The sequence below is a fragment of the Parus major genome, chromosome 1, assembly GCF_001522545.3.
Source record: "Parus major isolate Abel chromosome 1, Parus_major1.1, whole genome shotgun sequence".
Taxonomy (NCBI): Eukaryota; Metazoa; Chordata; class Aves; order Passeriformes; family Paridae; genus Parus; species Parus major.
Window position 1 is genome coordinate 32,866,106 of NC_031768.1, and position 19,521 is coordinate 32,885,626.

The 19,521-nt window shown below is 39.6% G+C and overlaps 1 protein-coding gene across 1 annotated transcript in view; it reads left to right on the forward strand.

Annotated features, from left to right (window-relative positions):
* Positions 1-1,121: 1,121 nt before the first annotated feature.
* The window catches only part of JADE3 (jade family PHD finger 3), a 50,274-nt gene continuing 31,874 nt past the window's right edge, over positions 1,122-19,521 (forward strand). Inside the window, exons 1-3 of the mRNA XM_015640698.3 lie at positions 1,122-2,201; positions 4,678-4,730; positions 18,838-18,897. Of these exons, the coding sequence (XP_015496184.1) occupies positions 18,849-18,897 (49 nt within the window). The 5' untranslated portion in view covers positions 1,122-2,201; positions 4,678-4,730; positions 18,838-18,848. The remainder of the gene's footprint in view (positions 2,202-4,677; positions 4,731-18,837; positions 18,898-19,521) is intronic.

The following is a 19,521-nucleotide window of genomic DNA, read 5'->3' on the forward strand; positions in this document are numbered from 1 at the left end:
AATGCTTTCAGTGTCTCTGATCTACCTTAAGATGAGAGTCCCTATAGATTTTTAAAACCGAATTGTGAATTTATACTGAACTACTTTGTTGGCTAAGCCAATGTGGAAGAGAGATCAAAATCAAGAAGCTGCAGAGTACTCACTGTAGTCAGGACTGTTTAGAAGCTTGTGAAGAAGAGGAATAAACAGCAAGTCAGTTTATTACAAGCAAAAATCCAACACTGTCAGCTACAAAGACTTTGTAGGGATTTTACAAGACTTCTTAAAGCTTGCTGGCTTTTTCTTTTCTACCTCTAATCACTGTAGGATAAATATTACCTGGAAATAGCTCTTCAGTTAAATATGATGGATATTGTTTTGGTATTTGGATACTTGTTCTGTTACGATTTTTTCAGAACTATAAGGGAAAGAGTACCATTACCTTCCTGCTTCATACTATATTTATAATTTCAAAAACTATTGGCTTTATTTCTTTTGCTATCTTGGTATTATTATATTTTTGATCTGCCCTTTTGTAAGAGGTCTATGTGACGTTTATTGGTAGTCCATGGGGTGCTGTCTGTATGTGCTAGATATCTGAAACAGATAGTCTGTAAAAAAACCAGGAAATTATACAATTATTTTCTAACACCTTTCCCACCTAAGCAGTGTTTTATGCCTGGGATTATTTTTGAAGGAGAGGTTTAGCAGCACAAGATCAGCTTTCTAATTCAGTTTTGAAAGTAATTTGTGAGGTAGGAATTGCACAGTAGATGATGCAAGTTATCAGGCAATCCATATTATCAGAAGCTAGCTAAGGAAGCATGGATTAGCTGAAATGCTCACAGGAATGTTTGTAGCTGCTGAGGAAACTGAGGGGATAATTGCTAATTAGTTTCAAACAAGACAGGTGAATTAATATTTGCAATTAATGATGTGGGTGAAGGAATGAGGACTCTGTTCATTCAATACCTGAATCCAGGTGGGTGGAGCTGCATGTCTACTTGAGAAGAAGCTTTGAACTCAAGAGTTACTTTGACAGATTGGAGAAGGAGTTTGGAAGGAAGGGTTGGATGGGGCTGAGCAGGGTATGGAGGGGCAGCTCTGTGGCATAAAGGTCATGCCTGCATGCTGAGAGCAATGGGCCCCAGCAGCAGTAACTGCTCACAGGCAGGACTCGAGACAACAGTCATGCTGTTGCAAAAGCAAGTGCACTGAAGTTTATATGTAGGATTATTATCTGCAACTCATCTGACAGCAAAGGATATTTTTCTGTAAAAGCATTTTCTGTGTAGGGAAGGATTCAGATGGGAGACTGAATCACAACTTTATACTGGTTTCGTGTGCCAGCCCTGGAAAGGGTAGTGGACAGCAGTAATTAGAAGAATCAGAAATGTAGAAGACATATCCTGTAAGCAGAGGGTGAAAGAACTGGATTTTATTTAGTCTGGAGGAAAGACAAGGACCTACTGACAAGAGAGTTAAGTTGGTGTTCAAACTGTGTCAAGAAGAAAGAGATAGGATCATCAGGGTCCAGTGCTGGGAGAAACCTGGTAAAGCCTTGAGCAGCATGGGGAAAGGTGTGCTTAAAATGCTGGGACAAACTTGCTGGCAGTAAGGGGCTCCACTGGAGATGTTGAGGAGCCTCTGTTATGCAGAGTCTGAGTTCTCTGTCCTACCTGGCTGTCCTTTTTCAAGGCCCTGGCAGATATTTTTTCTGCGACCATCTCTGTTTTTGCAAATGGCAGTGCAGTGTGTGGGATGGTTGATGAGAAAAGCACAAAGCTCTATTTTCTACCAGTCCAATTCTTGTTTTGGTGGCTTGGCTGTTGGTAAGCACTGTGGTGAAATACAGAGAGAGTGATAGTGTAACAGTAGTGATAACTACAAAAATAGATCTGTGTTCCAAGTGGCCTTCTGTTGTTGTAAGTTGTATTTTAAGGAATAAATCTTGCTGACGCTTTTTTCCCTGGTAATGCTTAGTTTTCAGGCAGTATTTATGAAAAGCTAATGTGCATTTCTAGGTTTGTTTTTTGTATCTACACTGTCTTTTAGTGCCTATATTTTTTTTTTCCTGTTTCTTCATGCCACAGTTTCTGTTGCTGGCCCATTACTTTTTCAAATGCACCTGGAGAGTAGGAGTCAGCAGTCTGTGTGGAGGGGAGGGTGAGCATCTTCTGTGCATTCTTTATCCTGCTCCTGAACTTGCTGCTCATGGGAAGGTTGGTATTCTCCGATTTTTTTATTTTTTTTTTTTTTTTACTCTATTGGGGAAGAACTCCTTGATGATTAATTTGAGGTGATTTAATTTAGTGTTTCTCAATCAATATGTTAAGACAGCTTTTGAAGCTTTTAAAACAAGAAGGAGGTAAACAGAAAATAGTATTTGGTGTGGGCAACTGTATTTTTCATCCCAGTTTATATATTTGTTCATGGTTGTGGAATAAGTAGAGCTGGGACTGAAGATTATGACTGTATGCTGAAAGGATTACAGAAAGAAAAAAATTTTAGCTGAACCTTCCAGTATTTCAGAGTTCATCTTGGCATTTGATTGAGCAAATAAATGTGTTTTTAATGAAGAGTTCAAAAATATATTAGTTTTGTGGTTCAGCTGGGAGGCAAAAGCTGTGGTTTTGTTCACACTTAAAAGTTGTAGGCTGTGTTGCATTTTAATGATGCCATTTGAGCTGCCACAACCAGGGCTTTGCTTGTGTTTCTATGGAAAACTTACATTAAATGGGTTCAATCGGGACATTAAAGAATTACCCATAATGAAATATGTCATAAGAAAAATTCATTCAAAGTCATGTTTGGAAAAGTTAGCCAGCCATTTATTAATCATTTACTTATTTTCTTCACTTGTCCTCCCTCCTCCAGCGCATTTTGTGGGCGAGGCTCTTGGCATTTCTTAGCTGGAGACTAGAGACAGAGCAGCAGTGGGCTGTTAAATCGAGCCCCCCTGGCCACCCCCGCTCTCTGAGTGCCAGGTGTTTCTGCTTCCCCTGAGCTGGGTCCCTCTGGATGAGTCGGGAGGCTCCTGCACGGACCCTGTGGATTGCTTTGGGGCGTGTGTGTGGTGGTGGTGGTGGCAGAGTGTGTCTGCTTATCTCAAGTTAAAAACCCAACCCACATAGTGTGATTCACGTTTCAACAACCTTGGCTCTAGTACTGCTTTGATCTACAGATCTTCTTGTGTTGCTCAAAGTTAATTGCTTAATGTGGGGTAGCCTGAGAATGTCAGGAAGATGGGAAGAGGAACTTAGGAAGATTAAAAAAAAAAAAAACAAACCCCCAAACCAACCAAGCTCCTCTGCTGCCTCCCCCAAAGAAACAAAACACCAAACACACAAACACAAAAAAACCTCAAAAAGTGAACCTTTAAATCAAAGAGAATTAGTAGAGTCAAAACTTCAAAACTGTGCATGGTCAACATACAGGAGCTGTAATATATTATGTGTTCCCCTTTTCTTCCCCACCCCCTCCATAGATTGTAAGGAAATGTTTTCCTTTGATGCCACAGCCTAAGTTGAGCAACAATAGTTGTAATAAGTAATGGGATCTGTGCCACTCCTCAGTGGATGGGTGGTTGTATCTTTTTCTTGTACTCCAGATGGGTGGAGGAGCGCAGATGTTAGAGTATGGTGCTGACACTTCGGCCAGAAACTGCCTTATTTCAGTTAGAAAAACATTGTTATATCCCCTTTATAAATTCTTTTTGTTCTGGCAGGGTATGTAGTTATCGCTTCCTTGGTTTTGACTTGCATTTTTGCTCTCTAATGCTTGCTTCCACAGCTCCTAGCTGTCCTGTTTTTGTTAACTTTTTGCTCCGAGGCATGGGAGAAGCCTCACCAGGACAGCCCCTGGTCAGGCTGCTGACATCTCTGAGGAGTGCTGCAACTCATCTGTTGGGTGTGGGCCTTAATGCCTTTGCCATGTGCATTACAATAGGGCACAAAACTTACATGTGCATGATCCTGCAGGAGGGGAATGTGGGCAGTTGGTGGAGGGGAAAATTCCTTCTGTTCCCATATTGAATATTGCTCAAGGCTCAGGACTGGATTAAAAAGGGTGAGTAAGCAAAATCCCTGCCAGGGAAGCTAAATTATTTGGGATTGTCAAGGAGAGGTCTGGAGGAATGTCATGAGGAATTAAATCAGGAGCCACATGGAGCTTTCCCTCTATGCTTATTTTGTTTGCCCTCCTATGAATTTCTAAGCATGCGTGGTTCATAGAAGACCCTCTTGAATGAAGAAAGCATTGGTGTATAAAGAGAAATCAACATCTTAAGCCATCTATCTGAATGTGTTTGTTGAAGTGTTTTTATTCCCAAAACAGTACAGAGAAAATACTAATTAAAATTTCATTTGATTGGTGTTGGTAAAGTTGGTTCCCATTCATGTTAAGAGGATGGCAAAATCAACTTTGAGAATATTCTTATAAATTTCTTTTTAGCTGTAGTACTTATTGCATTTCTATCGTAGTATGTGCACATGTAGCTGATACATTTCATTTTTCCACATAACAGATGAGAATTGTGGAATTTAAGGCTCTATATTCTGGGCATATCATTTGCTTGGGAAAGTTGCAATAAAAATTTAATACAACCTTCACTTACTTGCCAAAAATTAAATTGTAGCTCAAACATTAAATGCCTGATGTCACTCCTACTACCTAAAAGCACTCCTTTCATTTTTTTAGGAGCTTGTGATGCCATCAGCTGAAGCGAAAACATCTACCTCATGACCTGGCATGTAAGTGAAGGAGGAAATTATACGTAAAAATAAATAAATAAATGTGTGTGTTGGTGTTTACAATGTGTAAATTGAATCTATATACCTTCAACTTTCAGATATCACCTTTTAAATGAAAGCTTTCTGAATTTTAAAGGAATATAAAGTCTTTTAAAGGGGAGGAAGTCATAAAAGAAGCTGTTAACAGTAACATTTCAGCCTGCAGGACTCCTTAATAATCTCAGTTAAAATCCAGCTTATGTATCCCATAACACTTGAAATGCTGATAGGCATAGATGGAATAATTTTATCTTACCTCAATATTTACACACTGCTTCTACTCCTTTTTATTCTGTGCTTCTTTTCTGGATATAGATTTTGATAGTTGTGATGAATGCATACTATACATGGTGATACCCTTCCTAAAATTAAATACTGTGCTTATGCAGAAGATTTAGATTCTTGATATACTCAAGATACTTCATAGTGAACTTTCTGCAGTTTTGTGACACTTCTATTTTATTCCCTTAAGTAAGCAAAAAATATTTCAGTCCTCTGCAGAAGCATTTTTAGATTTTTTTTTTTCTTTCCTGCCCACTCTGCTTTTCTTTTATGTGGGTTAGAGGATTAAAGTGCAGTCAATGCTTTGAGGGGCCAATGTCAGCGGTGAGCTGAGTGTTCCTAATTGGTGCCAACACCTGTCCTTCATTATGAAGCCTTGTTCAAGCTGTCCGGTGAACCGAGGTAACCGGTCTCCCTTGCATGTCTCTAATGTGATTATAAAGCCCTCTCCTCATGCAAGTTTTATTACTTATTCAACTTTTGGACTGATGTGGAAAGTGAGGCTAAGCTGAGCCATTTGGCTGGCTACCAAGCATCATAAGGAGCGGCAAAGAGAAGGGATTCACTCATCTCAATTTCAAGAATTTTAGTTCAAAGCTTGCTTCTGTTTTGACTGTTTAAATTTTAAAAAAGGGGGGGAGGGGAGGACTGTTTTTGGTATTTTTTTTCCTCGTTTTCAACGTCAAATACTCTGAATTTAGAGACCAGATCTACAGACTCCAGCTGAGCTGTGAACATCTGAGTGCAGCTGCTATTGTGCGTAACCCATTGATTTTCTGCAAATAGAGCTTTGGCCTTGACTACTCTTGCACCATCGCTTTGTCTTCCAGGGGTCAGGGCTTAGCAATTCTTTTCTACACAAAACCAGCATCAGCCTCTCCTCCCACCTGATTCTGTACTGTTAACAGGGCTACGATGCATTGTGCTTTGCCATTGCAGCTGGAAAAGATGACCTCAGACAGATTTCACCAAGGAAATTAATGGCTCAGATGAGATGGATCACTATCGTGTTTGGGCTTAACAAGCAAAAGTTTAAGCATGGTTACATTTTTGTAAGTAGTTTAAGTAGGTTTTTAAGCTTTTAGCTTGCAGAATTCAAAAGTGCAGCAATACAATGCTTGCTGGAGGTTTTGGGTTATTTCCTTATGAGGGAGGAGAGAGACAGAATAACTTAAGATGTGTATCTTGGAAAGGTTTGAGATAATAAACCTGTAAGAATCACATGAGAACACTGTTAGTTATCCATATTAGGAAAGTGAAGTAAAGAAAATGTAAGTGTAGTGGATTCTTAAACTTGAGACATGGAAGTCTAGTTATTAAATGGACTGAATCTCTGCAGAATAGAAGAGAACCCAAAAGAAAATCTCAGGTGGACAGGGCCCTAAGGTGGATGTAGGCTGTATTTGTACAACTGATTATTTGATTTCTCCTTAAAAAAGGAAAACTAAAAATGAACAACTGAAATACACTGGGAATGCTTTAATCTTTTACTTAATAATTTTGACCAGAATAGTTCAGTGAACAGCAATTAACAAACTTCAAGGGAAATAGTATGTCAAGTGTCAGAATCTCTGCTAGTTGTGCTCATCATAACCAAAATCTTTATCTGATAGACATACTTCTTTCAATGTTTTTCACAGCCCTATAGATACTCATCTATCTGTATTCCACAGAGGTCAGGTTAGGAAGTGGTGAATTAAAAAACGGTGAAATCCATAGTACAGAGGGGAATTAATGGGTTATGAGTATGTGTGGTTTCAGATGATTTACCCTATGCAATTAGGCCAGTTGCTGTCTCTGATAATGGTCAGCCATGGACACCTAGGAAAGGAAGCATTATAAAGTTCTGTCGACTCTGTTGTAAAATTTTGAATTTGAGCTTTCCAGCAGATTGACATGACATTGTGTTTAATAGTCCTTGTTCTCCATTTTACCTAATTTTCTTCAATCTGTTTGCTTTTCAGCCTCTGCAATATGCCATAGCATGGAGTTTCTCAAAGTCATTTTGTACATAATGACTTTTTTTCTTCACTTAATTACTTTCCCTTGAAGTTTCTTCTGTAATTTTGTTTTCCATGTCTCCTGGGCCATGAGAATCTGTGAGTAGTCTCTTCATTCTGTTGCTTCTCTTTGCCACTTAAAACAGATATCTCCTGTTCTGCATCCTCCTTTCACAGATAGTCTCAGTCTGTTTCATCTCTTACACTAGAGCCATGGCAAACTTTCCTTATGGCTGTAGTTGGGGGTTCACGTTCTGCAAATACTTCTCCAATGCCGTTGAGGGAGCTAGAAGATATTGCCTTGCACTTAGCATGAATGAGTGATCCACTAATGTGGCTCATCCATAAAGCTTTCTCTGTGTCACTGAGTGGGTGTAGCAAATGAAACCAGACAGACTTGTGTTGGTGCTTGTCGCTGCTGCTCTTGGGCCTTCCCAGAAGGATATCTCTCTTGCATCAATGTGCTGTTCTCCTCCTACAGTAGCTGGCTACAGGCAATTTGGGAATGTCCAAATACCGTATTTTTAAAGACATTCAGTTAATGTGTGTGTTTTCATCTTCTTCAGACCTAGAAGTGTCTCACAGGTGCTGTGGTGTGGCTGTGTATGTATTAACTGGAAACCTTAGCTGATGCTGGAGTAGGCCAGCAGCTCTCTGCCTCACTGGCAGGGATGTCTGAGGGAGCAGCTGCACATGCCTGATCTGTGATCTGCTCCCGGATCACAGCTTCTGTGTGAACAGCCACTTTTGGTGTTGCAGAGCTGGAGAAGTGGATGTCTGGAGTCTGGGGTTGCTTTATTCTGCCCCAGTCCAAGTGCAGGCTTGATTGTGCCTTCTCTGCTTTGCAGAGCCCCTGGTAACTGGTACAGCTTCAGTCTGCCCCGTGTTGTGCAGCTGGGTGAGGTAAGAGCCTGCAGAGAAGGCAGCTTCTTTACAGGCCTGACCCCTGACCAGGTGGAGTTGCATGTACAAAACATATCAGCTGCAGGTTTTGCATTGCATCACAGAGTCTTAAGAGTGATGCTGCTATAAAGATGGTTTTGTTTGCTTTTTTCAGTTTCATAGTTGTACTTTCAGTTGGGACATCTTTTCTCTTTCTGTTTCTCGGCAGAGATTTTAGTACTGCTCTTGACAGCATGGGATTCAATTGCAGCAGCTGCAGCATCTTGTAGCTCTTACCATCTAAATAAACATGTGGTGAAACACCTTCCTACTTCCATGGCTTGTAGGCATTTCCATTCTTGCCAGTACAGGAGTGCAGAGTGGACAAGAGATCTGCTTTGGAGGCAGACTCATTACTTCACCCCTTGGCAGCTTTGGAAGGTCAGCTGTGATAGTTCCTTATCCTCAGGGGATGGAGAGTGCTCTCCTCTACTTTCAGAGTCCACCTGTTCGAGTCCCTGTGTTCTTTGTGATCCACCCTGGGGATTGGCACCTTTTGTCCTGTGCCATAAAAGCCACCTGCATCAGCTCAGCTTCAGCACAGCTTGAAAAGGACATGTTTCCTGCTAGGAACAGTAGAATAGTGATGGCCTAGTCTTACTCATTTAAATCTTGTTTATTTCTGCAGGACAGAAGAGGAAGAATGGTCAGTCCTGATCAGTGTGTCCCCTCACTAAAAAATATAAAAGTACTTTGGCTTCAACATGGCCATTTGACAAGAAATTGAACCTTATGTGGTTTTCAGGATGCATCCCTTGACTGCTTTCCTGAACAAGATGTGACATTTTTGAAACCTTGGGCGAATAAAATCATCCTTTCCTCTTTTCAGGGTAAAATCAGCCCCAGTGGACTGGCGCTTTATTTGTTTATTTATTTATTTAGTCCTTGCTGCAGCTCATGTTATGACAGGGAAAAATACTTTATTTTTGCCTTTACTTTGCACATAAAAATGGACAAGCATCAGTTGACCGTAGTATCTCTTTCATAATGTTTTTTCCCCACCTCATTTTGGTGATATGGAGAAACCTGGAATGGTATTTATTTTTTTAAATCTATTTTAAATCTCTTTGACTAAAAGACCTTCTGTGTCCTTTGATGTTTTGTATATTACAGATTGTAGTACATAGCATTAATTTAATTGACTGGATATTAAAATTAATTTTAAATCATTAGTTATGAAGACAGATTTTTTGTCTGTTCAAAACATTTTTTAAACTAAAAAGTATTTTAAGAAAACGTATAGTAAATGTTTTCTCATGCTGTGATGTTTTGACATGGAGAACCAAAATAATAAGGCAATTGCATATATACATGTTATGTGAAATGCTAGAAAATGTAGTAGAATGTTAGTATTCAACCAGTGATTCGAAATATTCCAAATACTATTTAGGGTTTTGGCTGTGACAGTACGTTCCTTTTAATTGTTCCTATCCAATGATCCTCTCCGTGCATTCTTTTTACTTGAGGAAAACTTTAGCATCCAGATTTTTTATTTCAACTTGTAAATGACAGCGATTTCTTGTCAGATAAGGAAAGAAATTATCAACCTAATGTTTCCTGCAGGAAAATATTTGTGTTCTTACTTTCTTTGAGTAGGGTATAAAGATGCATATTGATGTTTTCTGCCTTTTACAGTCCTTCAGGTTTTACTGGTGATGCAAAATTTTGCAGTGAAGTGGTTAGCCTCTTCAAAGCATTATAAGTAAAAAAAAAAAAAACTGAGTCAAAACAGATAAAATATTTAATGCAGGCTGCTGTTGTTGGATTATTTTATTTGCGATTTGAAAAGAACAAAGCAAGAAAAGTGAAACCTACTTTAATATGTTTATTAGAAAGTACAAAAAAATTGAATTATTTTTTAAGCAGGTGTTTTGTAGGATATAAGAACTTCTGCCTGTGCTATTAATAGGAAAGTTTTTCATAATCCCAAGTAGCACATACAATTCTAGATCCTTCCTTCTTTGATAATATTTTATGCCTGTGATCCTAGTTCCTGCACCTGTATTTTCTCATGAAAGCATGTATTAGTACAGCTGAAGAACAGAAAAAGATACAAGTGGGCAAATGTTGGCAGCATCAGGCAGATGGGGCAAAGTGGGGCTTCACTTGAGCTAGTCTACTACTGGTTATTGCTTAATTTTCAATTAAGTAGTCACACTTCTGTTTGTTTGTTTTTGGCCCCATCTCCCCTCTCCCTGCAGTTTCATCACTGTGCAATAGCAGAACAATACTTAGTGCATAACAGGGATTTTTCTGATTTTTCTTCTGTTTGTTTCCACATGTGCATGAGCAGGAAGGGCAGTGAGTGGCAAGGTCACTGAATATGCGCTTGGGAGACCTGGATGCAGCTGTCTGCTGATGCCGGAGGCTCCAGCATGATGTATGGCTGCTCTGTGCTGCAGCTTTGAAATGTCAGGGCTTTCAGTGCTTGCTTAATATGAGCTTATCATTAGGGTAGATATGGTGAGGACTGAAAAACACTTAGAGCCAAGGTAACGTGAATCATACCAGTTCTTAAAATAGAAAGCCCAGCTAAGCGCTCAGAGGTTTTTGTGCTCAGTCATATTGGTGAAGTGTGTGCTGCTCCTGTTTCTTGCCAGTGCTTGGCATGCCTGTGCCTGCAGTTTCCTTGCAGACACAGGGCACGTGGCTGTCTTTGGGTGTTGAGCCCCCTGGGCAGCCAGCCTCTTGTTTGCCTGGCTTAGCATAGGGTGTGATGACCTGTTCCGGTCCATTTTTAGTATTTGTGCATCCACATCAGTCTTTTTTCAAAACAGACACTGTCCTTAGCTTTGTTTAGTAAATGGGCTTAGTGGGGTTTTCTTTTCTTCTTTTGTCTCTTGGTTCTTGAATGTCTTAGTGTTAAGTCAAGTATGAGTTTTCTTCTGAGAAAGCCCTGTAAAACAGACAGAACACGATCAATAACTGTGTCTCCCCAGCTGAGGGCTCTTCCAAGCAGATGAGCTTCCTGAGCATCAGTAACTGGGGTAGGAGCTTTTCCATGGCACTTGGTGCAGGTGCAGTTAGAGGGCCAAGTGTGAGCTGGCCCCTGCCTCCTGGGAATTTACTTCAGGGATCAATTAGCTGCTGTGTTGTTTCCAGCAGCCTGACAAGAGACAGTTTATGTGATGCTGAGCAGAGGAAGTGAGAACTGTAGTGGCATCCCTCTTGTCAATATCTTGCTGGCCACCTCAGCTTGTGGTGGTGCTTGTGTATTCAATATCATTGTGACTTTCCCATTGGGAACTTGTTCTTCATTTCATCATGCTGGGGACTTCTTGCTTCCCCAGGGAGGGGCCTACAGCAACAGGATGGATCTGGCTGGGGTGGGCAGGCATGCTACCCTGCTGGTCGTGACTCCCTTTCCTGAGGGATGTACCCTCATTTTAGGCTTTTCCCTTGTCTGGGAGTGATGCCAGGAGGAGGGTGAGAGGAGCTGGGAGGTGGGTGTGAGGAGTGTTCACTGGGCTGCAGCCAGGCAGACACACTTCAGGCGTGTAAGCATGGTGATGCCAGGCAGCACCAGACTGGTTGTGGTTCTAGGGAAGGAAGTGATTTGTTTCTTTATTTTATTTTAAAAGCAGACTTGCATTCAAATGCAATATGGTGTTTTGAAGGAAATAATTTTGTGTGTCTCTGCTGCTGTTTTGGGAAAATGATATTCCTGTTAATAAACAGCTGGTATAAAACCAGTGTTGTCTTCAGGAGTAGAAAATTGATAATGAGGACTGAAGCAGAGAGTAGCTCAGAACCAGTGGTGTATTTGCTTGAATTAATGACAATCTGATGTTTATTTTTATTTTAATTGACTCTACCGAGGTCAGTATCATCTTCAGGATGCTAATGCTAAAACTGTGTGTTTAATGGGCAGAAATATTTCCATGTCAGCCTGGCCCACCTGGCTGTTCTGTGTACAGGCCAACACGAGTAGCTTGCCTCAAAGATGAAAATAAGGGTGCTCAGTTGCTGCTGGATGTCAGGAAAGCACTGGGAAGACATTGCAGTTTAATTTCTTTGTAGCCTCTTGCAGAGTTTTTGCTGAGGTAACGGTGGCATTGCACGTGTTGCTGGTGATTTGTTCTTCTGAAGATTTCTGGTTTTTAACAAGCTGCTAAGTCTCAGGCAGTTTCAAAGGCCTCTGGTGTAAATCTGCTCCCCTGCCCTTGCAGTGGGTCAGTGCATGGATATGGTACCAGAAAGTACTTCTGTTTTCAAGGCAGGAAAGGTACTTGGGGTGTGCTGTATTTTATTGTGATGTCAAAGCACGTTATTAATATTTAGTCGCATCAATTACCCTCTTTTTATACTTGAAAGGCAGAGTGATGGTCATTAAGTACTTTGCACTAGACTGGATGATGGATCATCATGGTAGAAAGGGCACATGAAATGATGTCAGGGTTCCCTTTTGGCCCATAAGCCACAATGAATGTGTGTGTGTGATTATATTTGGGGTTTCTTCATCCTAGTTTTATGATCTATCCGATGACTTCAGTCCAGAATTTAGCAATTTCAGGGGATAAGTCATGTTGGAATATGATAATTTGGACTTCTTTTTTACTTCTCATTTTTAAACCTATAATACCTTTGAGGCAACTGCTAAATTGCTTTATATAAAGAGGTAACATACAAGAAAGACAGTTTGAGACTGTCTTGTTGCTACTTCATATAGACCCATGTTACTAGCCAGGTTCCTGTAATGTGCACTTCCTTGCTTGCTACAGTTATTTATTGCCTGACAACAAAGGAATTGGCGGTTGCTGGTACTGCTGCTTCTCAAAACTGGTGCATTCCTCCTTTGTTGAATTACAGATTATTATGTTAACCAAGGCTTAGTGTAAAATAATAGCAAGAAAAATTATATCTTGTGGTGGGCCCAGAACAATCTTCACAAAATAATTTATTATTTTATTTTGGGAGTTAGGGGAGATTAAGATGGATGTTGTCACCCTATTAGGGTCTTCTTGAGTAGACTAGGAGTATATTACAAATTTTTAAGAGTTTTTTGGTTAGAGTGAAATAAAAAAGCAGTCACAGGATTGTTAAGGTTGTGACTTTGTTTGCTGAACATTCCCTTCTGTGAATTGTTTAACCTTTCAAACCTTTTCAGTGTAGCAAATATTGCTACACCAGGTTTTTAAGTGAGTATTTTTTCCAGTTTATATAGCCTTTTTGTGAGATTAGATAGGATATTAAAAAATAATAATAATAAACCCAAACGCAAGTGATTTCTCTTCCTCTAGTTATTTGAAAGGTTGTATTAACTCTATTCATATTTTGTAATTTCCCTGGCAGTTGACTATGAAATCTGACCTATTTAAATGGTTTTACTGTACTACATTTCCTGGAGACCTTTCAAGATAATTTGCTTCCTAATCTAAATTTAACAGTTACATAAACCACATTTTGGAGACTTGGAAATTGCTACCTACTGCCTCTGCCTTTTTTTTTTTTTTCTTTTTTTTTTAGACAAGCCATATTGTAAAAATATAAGTACAGAATTTTAATCTGAAATTTGCATGTAGTCTATCATTTGGTTTTCATACATAGATGCTGTTTTTCTTTTTAATAAAGTAAAGTAGGTTACTTTTTGTCCCACTTGAAAATTTCCATAGTGTTGTGGCCAATTCCATTTTTGTCGTGCTATTTTAAGATGTGAAGAAGTAAAATCTCACAGGTCTAGGATATATTTGCTTAACAGTTTCTTGAGTTTTCTGGTTCTGTGTTTTCCATCTCTGTAGGTCCTAACAGGTACTGAGTAGTGTATGGATGTGTTTAACCTTTGTCTGCAACAAACTGAAGCCAGGAAGCACTGCTATTCCTTGGAGATACTGTTTTGCTCAGAAATCTTAGCTGGCTTTAAGGATTCATTTTGTGCACTTGTCACTGATGTCTTGCCTAATATACTGCACAAATTCAGACTCTGTGATATCTCATCCTTGTGTCTGCTGTTACTGATGAACTATTCAGAGGAATGCATTAGAAAAAGAGGCTAAATGTAATAGTTTATTTGGTAAATTTAGTTGTTTACTCTGATGTAAATTGAAAATGAAAAAAATTATTTGTTTTTCTTGTTTCTGTGGGTATTTGAAATGGGTTTTTTCTTTTGGATAAGGCTCTGAAATTTTGTTACCTGTCAGCTACTTACATGAGCTGCTGGAGTGATTTTTTTTGAGTAATCCATGGTAACTAGCTTTTCAAAAGTGGGAAGTGCCATAAGTCAGTGCAACATTGATTTTCCTCAGGGCCAGGAGAGGATGGTGGTAGAGGCAAGTAGCTGCTTTTTGTTCGCTTTAGTAATGTGTGTGTTATTACACACACAATTGTACACATGCAATATGTGTCTTAGTAATATATGCATTGTTTGTGAATTGGCAAAAAGGAGCAAACATAACTTAGAAATCGTTAATTTCAAAATGTATCTCTTAGATTTTTGGAAATACAAGTGTTACTGTCCTAAGATTCTTGCACGTGCTGGCTGAGGTATTGACTCCTCTTAGCTCGGGATCCATGTTTTAATTTCACCCTGGTGAGTGCAGGGTGGCTTTTTCCTGGCTTTCCTTGAAAGTGCAGTGATGTGTTGGATACAAGCATCGGTTCTGTCTCCAGGGCAAAATTCCCAATATGTACAGCAGCCTTCTGGAAGCCAGGGAAAGCTGGCAATGCAACGTTGCTGTCTGTGGCTGAGGTTTTCCTAGGGTTGTTTTCTGCTTAAACACACAAAAAGGTTCAGGGCATCTTGACCTGTGTTCAGTTGTTAAGGTGACAGCAAGCAGTGAGGCTGGCTTTTCTTTTTTAAAGTTGCAGTTCATGACTTAAACTGCTTCAAGCAGATTTGGCATAAATGTGCAGCCGTGGCTTGGCAAGTCAGATGTGCAACAGGTGCAGAATATAGTTCAAGTTTAGGAATAACTGTAGTGATCCATATTAAAAATTATGCCAGCAAATATTTCATTGCAGTAATTGCTTGGAGAGTTAAACATCTTTTTCCTTGTGACACGATGATTTCTTACTGCTGCTTCTGTTTTCCAGTTAGAAGATCCCTGAAGGGTGGGCATCTTTAGGATTTGTATATGTTGTCATACAAGTGATTAATAAGATGTTAGTCCCTCTGTGGATAAAAAAAAAAAAAAGGTAAAAACACACTAAGTATATTATATTTGTATTTTTAATGATAATTTTTGAAGTAATCTGTGCTTGCCTATAATGCCTGTGTACTCTTCAAGTCCATAGCCAAAGCACCCCTACTTACTTTCTGAGGTAGTGAGAATTGTGGTCTAGTGCCTGAGAACCAAGGATTTTCTCCAGGCATTTGGGGGGCGGGGGTAGCGGGATGGAGCCACGTTTCTTTTGCTCTGCAATAACGTTTCAGTGTTGAGTTGCTTTACACTCCCTTAGCTAGTACATTGGAACTGCTAGAAAGTGTAAATGTTAGAACTTAAGTCTATTCAGTCAAGAAGTTCAGCATGCCCATTTTCAAGATGCCTGACAAACAGAAGGATGCCAGTCTGCTATGGGGATTTTGGACTGAAGGTGAGAAAGGTTATCAATTTTCCTGGGGGGGTGCAGGGAGAAGGGGATATCCCCTGTTTTTCTGAATTGAGAAGCTGCTGATTCTTCTCTGTTTTTCACAGGCAGGTGAAGTGAGGCAGGAGCTTTCCCACTGAATGAATGTTACTTTGGGATACCTCCCTAGTGTCTAGGGAATGGAAGCATCATTATCAGGGAGCCTTTCTGATGAGACCTCATGCTTTGTGGTGGAAGTAAGATGGAAGTTGTATGGCAGTCCCAGTGTACACAAGGGTACAGGAAAGGAGTTCTCTGTTAAAAAGAAAAGTGAAGTCCAGTGTAGAGGTTGTCTCTGCTGAATGGTGCGGAGGCTCTGGGTCCTCCTGCGTTGTGTGGAGACATAGGGTGAACTTGTAGTCTGTTAGCACTTAAATAACCTGACTTACCAAACACAGCACACCTGTAACTTACTGTAACTCTGTGGATTTTTATACACTGTTGATGTGGTTAATATTGCTGAAAAAATCAGGCAGGAATATGGTACTATTACTATTTAGGGATTTTTGCCCTCAGTGACTACTTGTTCTCTTTCTGTCTGCTATCATGGAGGTGTAAATCTCTTGCTTGAGCTGCTACAAAAGGAGTTCTCAAATAACAGCTTGTTACTTTTGTTTAGTGTGTGTGTTTGTTTGTTTGTTTTTCTACTCTCATGGAGTTGTTGGCAGAGGTGTGCTTTCTGGGCTAAAGTTTTTGTTACACTTGCCATTTCTATATAGGCTGACTTTGAAGTATAGGCATCTCTGCTCTTGTTTCTCAGTTGCCCAGGCAGAACTCCAGGCTTCCTGGGTGTTCTGTCCTGTAGTTGTCTCTCTCAACCTCATGTTTGATCTTACTCCAATTGAATGCTCATGTTATGCTCTGCAGAAAGCTGTCCTTAGGACAGAGTGAAAAAGTTTTATTGCTGCATGTTTATATGGAACAATATATATGTATGTATATATATATATACACACATATACTCTAAGAGATGGTGATCACCTGGTGTAAGCTTTCAGTGCCTTTTAACAATTGCTCAAAATTTCATCTGAACATAAAACCCAAGTAGCAAGCATTTCTATTTCTTGCTAAGAAATAGAAGTACTTGCTAAGAAATTGAAGTGGGGAATACAGCTCACCTTGACCCTTCTTGTTGTCTTCCATGGTCCTATAACATACCTGATGGTCTTTTTTTAAGCTAGGTTGTTTGGAGATGAAACCTTCCAGCAGGTAAGTTGTCATGGGCAGAGCCTGCATTTTTTTAGGAGGATTTGCATACTCCAAGGGGCTGGGTTTGGCCTGGAGTGCAAGCTCTCAAACAGGCAGTACAACTTTATTTGCTCTTGATTAAAATCCATGCCTTTCAATTTCGCATGTTGGCAATATGAAAGTAGTCTTCTAGACGTGCCTGCAGTACCCTGCAGCAAACTTCAAGCCTGGTGCCCCCAAAACATCTAAAAAGGCAAGTCCTTCTCACCCAAGTGCCTTCTACATGTCAAATAACTTTTGTTCAAGAGCTTCGTGGAAGTTTCTTCCTCTGTACAAGCTACCTTCTATTTCTCACTGGAAGGAAAGTCCTGTAGTGTTTTGGGTATTTAATTTTTGATATCACTCTTTTCTTGGACACTGGCCTGCACATATAGCATGGCTGCGTTGTCTCCCCTATGTTGTATGAGCTGTGAGAAGGTGACTTAATGGGAAATTATTTGTTATTTAATGGAATTTTTTATGTTGCTTAAGTGGTGATGCAAATGACCTTTGTCCTGTGTCTTTCTGTCTTCCCCCAGGTTAAAAACCTGACTTACAAGTCCTGTATCTGCTTTCTTGAAAACTGGAAGCATCGCTTCCTTTGTCTGCTTTCAGGAATGGACAATATCTTTTTTTATAACAGGTTGAAGGGATTGATTTAAACTTTGAGTGATCACTGCATTTAGATTCAGTAAACTCACTCTCTTAAATACAAAGACTGCTGAAATTTTCCACTAAATTAAACACTTGTGCTGCAAACAATTCAATTTCAATCTCTTCAAAGCCTTTGGGCAGGCTTCTCTTATCTGGTGATCTTGTTTATCCCGTGGTATTTGGATAATCTCAAGACCCATTGTACAGTAACTAATGTGGAGTGCTTATCAAATGGGATATTCAGCTGTGTTGCTTTTTTTAATGGCATGTGGTTATGTTTAAGCAATGAAGCTGCTTACATTTCAGGTGTAGCCAAGCTGGCACTTAGATTACTGCAGACATTTCAGGTTCAGCTATCTGTAACCTACTTGGGCCTATCTTCTGCTTAAAAACAAGCAAAAAAATACAGTTCTTGTATATATCTACAGAATTAGTTTTTACTTGTTTTCTCTATTGATTTTCCCATTCAATCCATTACAAACATAGGGTTTATTTACCACTATTAATTGTGAACTGTTATTGAGCCTTAACTAACAAACGTAACATTGACTGTTATAGAGTGGCAGGACTAATAAGAATGTATATGGATTTTTCTTGGCACTTGTTTAGAGGATATAGCTAATAACCGTTTTGATTTTTCTTTTATTAAGGAGAGGTGAAGAAAGTTCTTCTACCCCTCTCTCTGTAGCATTACATGTTCAAAAATCAATTTTGAAAAGCTCAGTACCTTTTTTTAATGCAGCTGGTGCAGTGCCACTGAAGCATTTCTCAGTGGTACTCTTGATCCCTTCTCAAACTTCGGAAAACCACATTGCTTATGAAATAAATGGTGATCAGATGACTTAAATTGCATCAGTACTGCTTTCTATGATTGTTGCTATTTAAAATCTTCCTTTTGCTTTGCATGGATGCCTTAAGTTTGCTTTCTACTTTTTTAAATTTGTTTCTTTGTTTAGGTTTTTTTAAGGTGTGTTATATTTCTAAATCCTTGCCTTACTGTGCATCCACCTTATTTCCTGGCCTCCACCCGTCTCTCAGCTAGCTACTGCCACCATGGCAACTCTTCCTCCAGCTGAACAGATGGGACATTGAGTCGAGCAGTGCACCGCTCATGCCCTGCCGGGAATCAGCTGGCGGGTTGCACTTCTTTCTGCAAAATTAAAAGCAAGCTCTGCCCAGCAGAGGCATGCTGGTTTTGAGGGTGCTCAGTTTCACAAATAGTACTGTGATCTAATAGTTGCTTACAGAAATAAAACATAGTGACTTAACTGGGATTATTTCAATGCCTGAGACCTCTTCAGAGGAGCTTTGCCTTTAGTGTGAGGAACTTGGCGTCAGCCAGCAGCTGGTGATTTTCTGGTAGAACGGTTGCCATCAACTTTTTTTTTTTCTCTCTTTAGGATGCGTCAGGATGAAACGCCACAGGCATCTAAGCACCAGTGACAGTTCAGACAATGAGAGTAAGTAATACCTGCTAGTTTTTATTTGGTCTATCACCCCCTTGTGGTTTCCTTCTGTGGTTTGAGGGCAAACCGTTTCACCTCTTAAAATTTAAAAAAAACATACTTCTTGATTGATTTCTTTTTGCATTTGTGGTCTTTGGTGTTCTGAATCATGTTACAGGAGGAAAATAAGGCAAAGGATCTTATAAGGGGAGTTTTGAGTACACTTAGAATTTCAAGAGAAACTTGTATATCTTTCTTATTCATAGTTGGCAAGAAGAAATTTGTAATTCAAGAGAAATTTTACTGCCCAGGGTTCTATTCTGTGATTATTATATTAAAAAGAATCCTGTTGTATCATGGTATGCAGAGCTTCAACATTAAAACAGTTGGGGGTGGCAAGTTACTTGAACATTAATGTGTTAGAATTATAGTCAGTATACTGATTGTTCCATTATCTCATACTGATTCTTGATCTAATCCACTTTGGTCTGTTCAACAATTTAGTAAAGTTACATTTTAAGTCTTCCTTGGCGGACATCCACCTAAATATCTTCCCGTTTTATCTGCAAGAAACCCAAAACAGAACAACCCTGTGTGGCAGGGTCTTGTTTTTTCTTTTAAACCTGTGCCTATCCAATT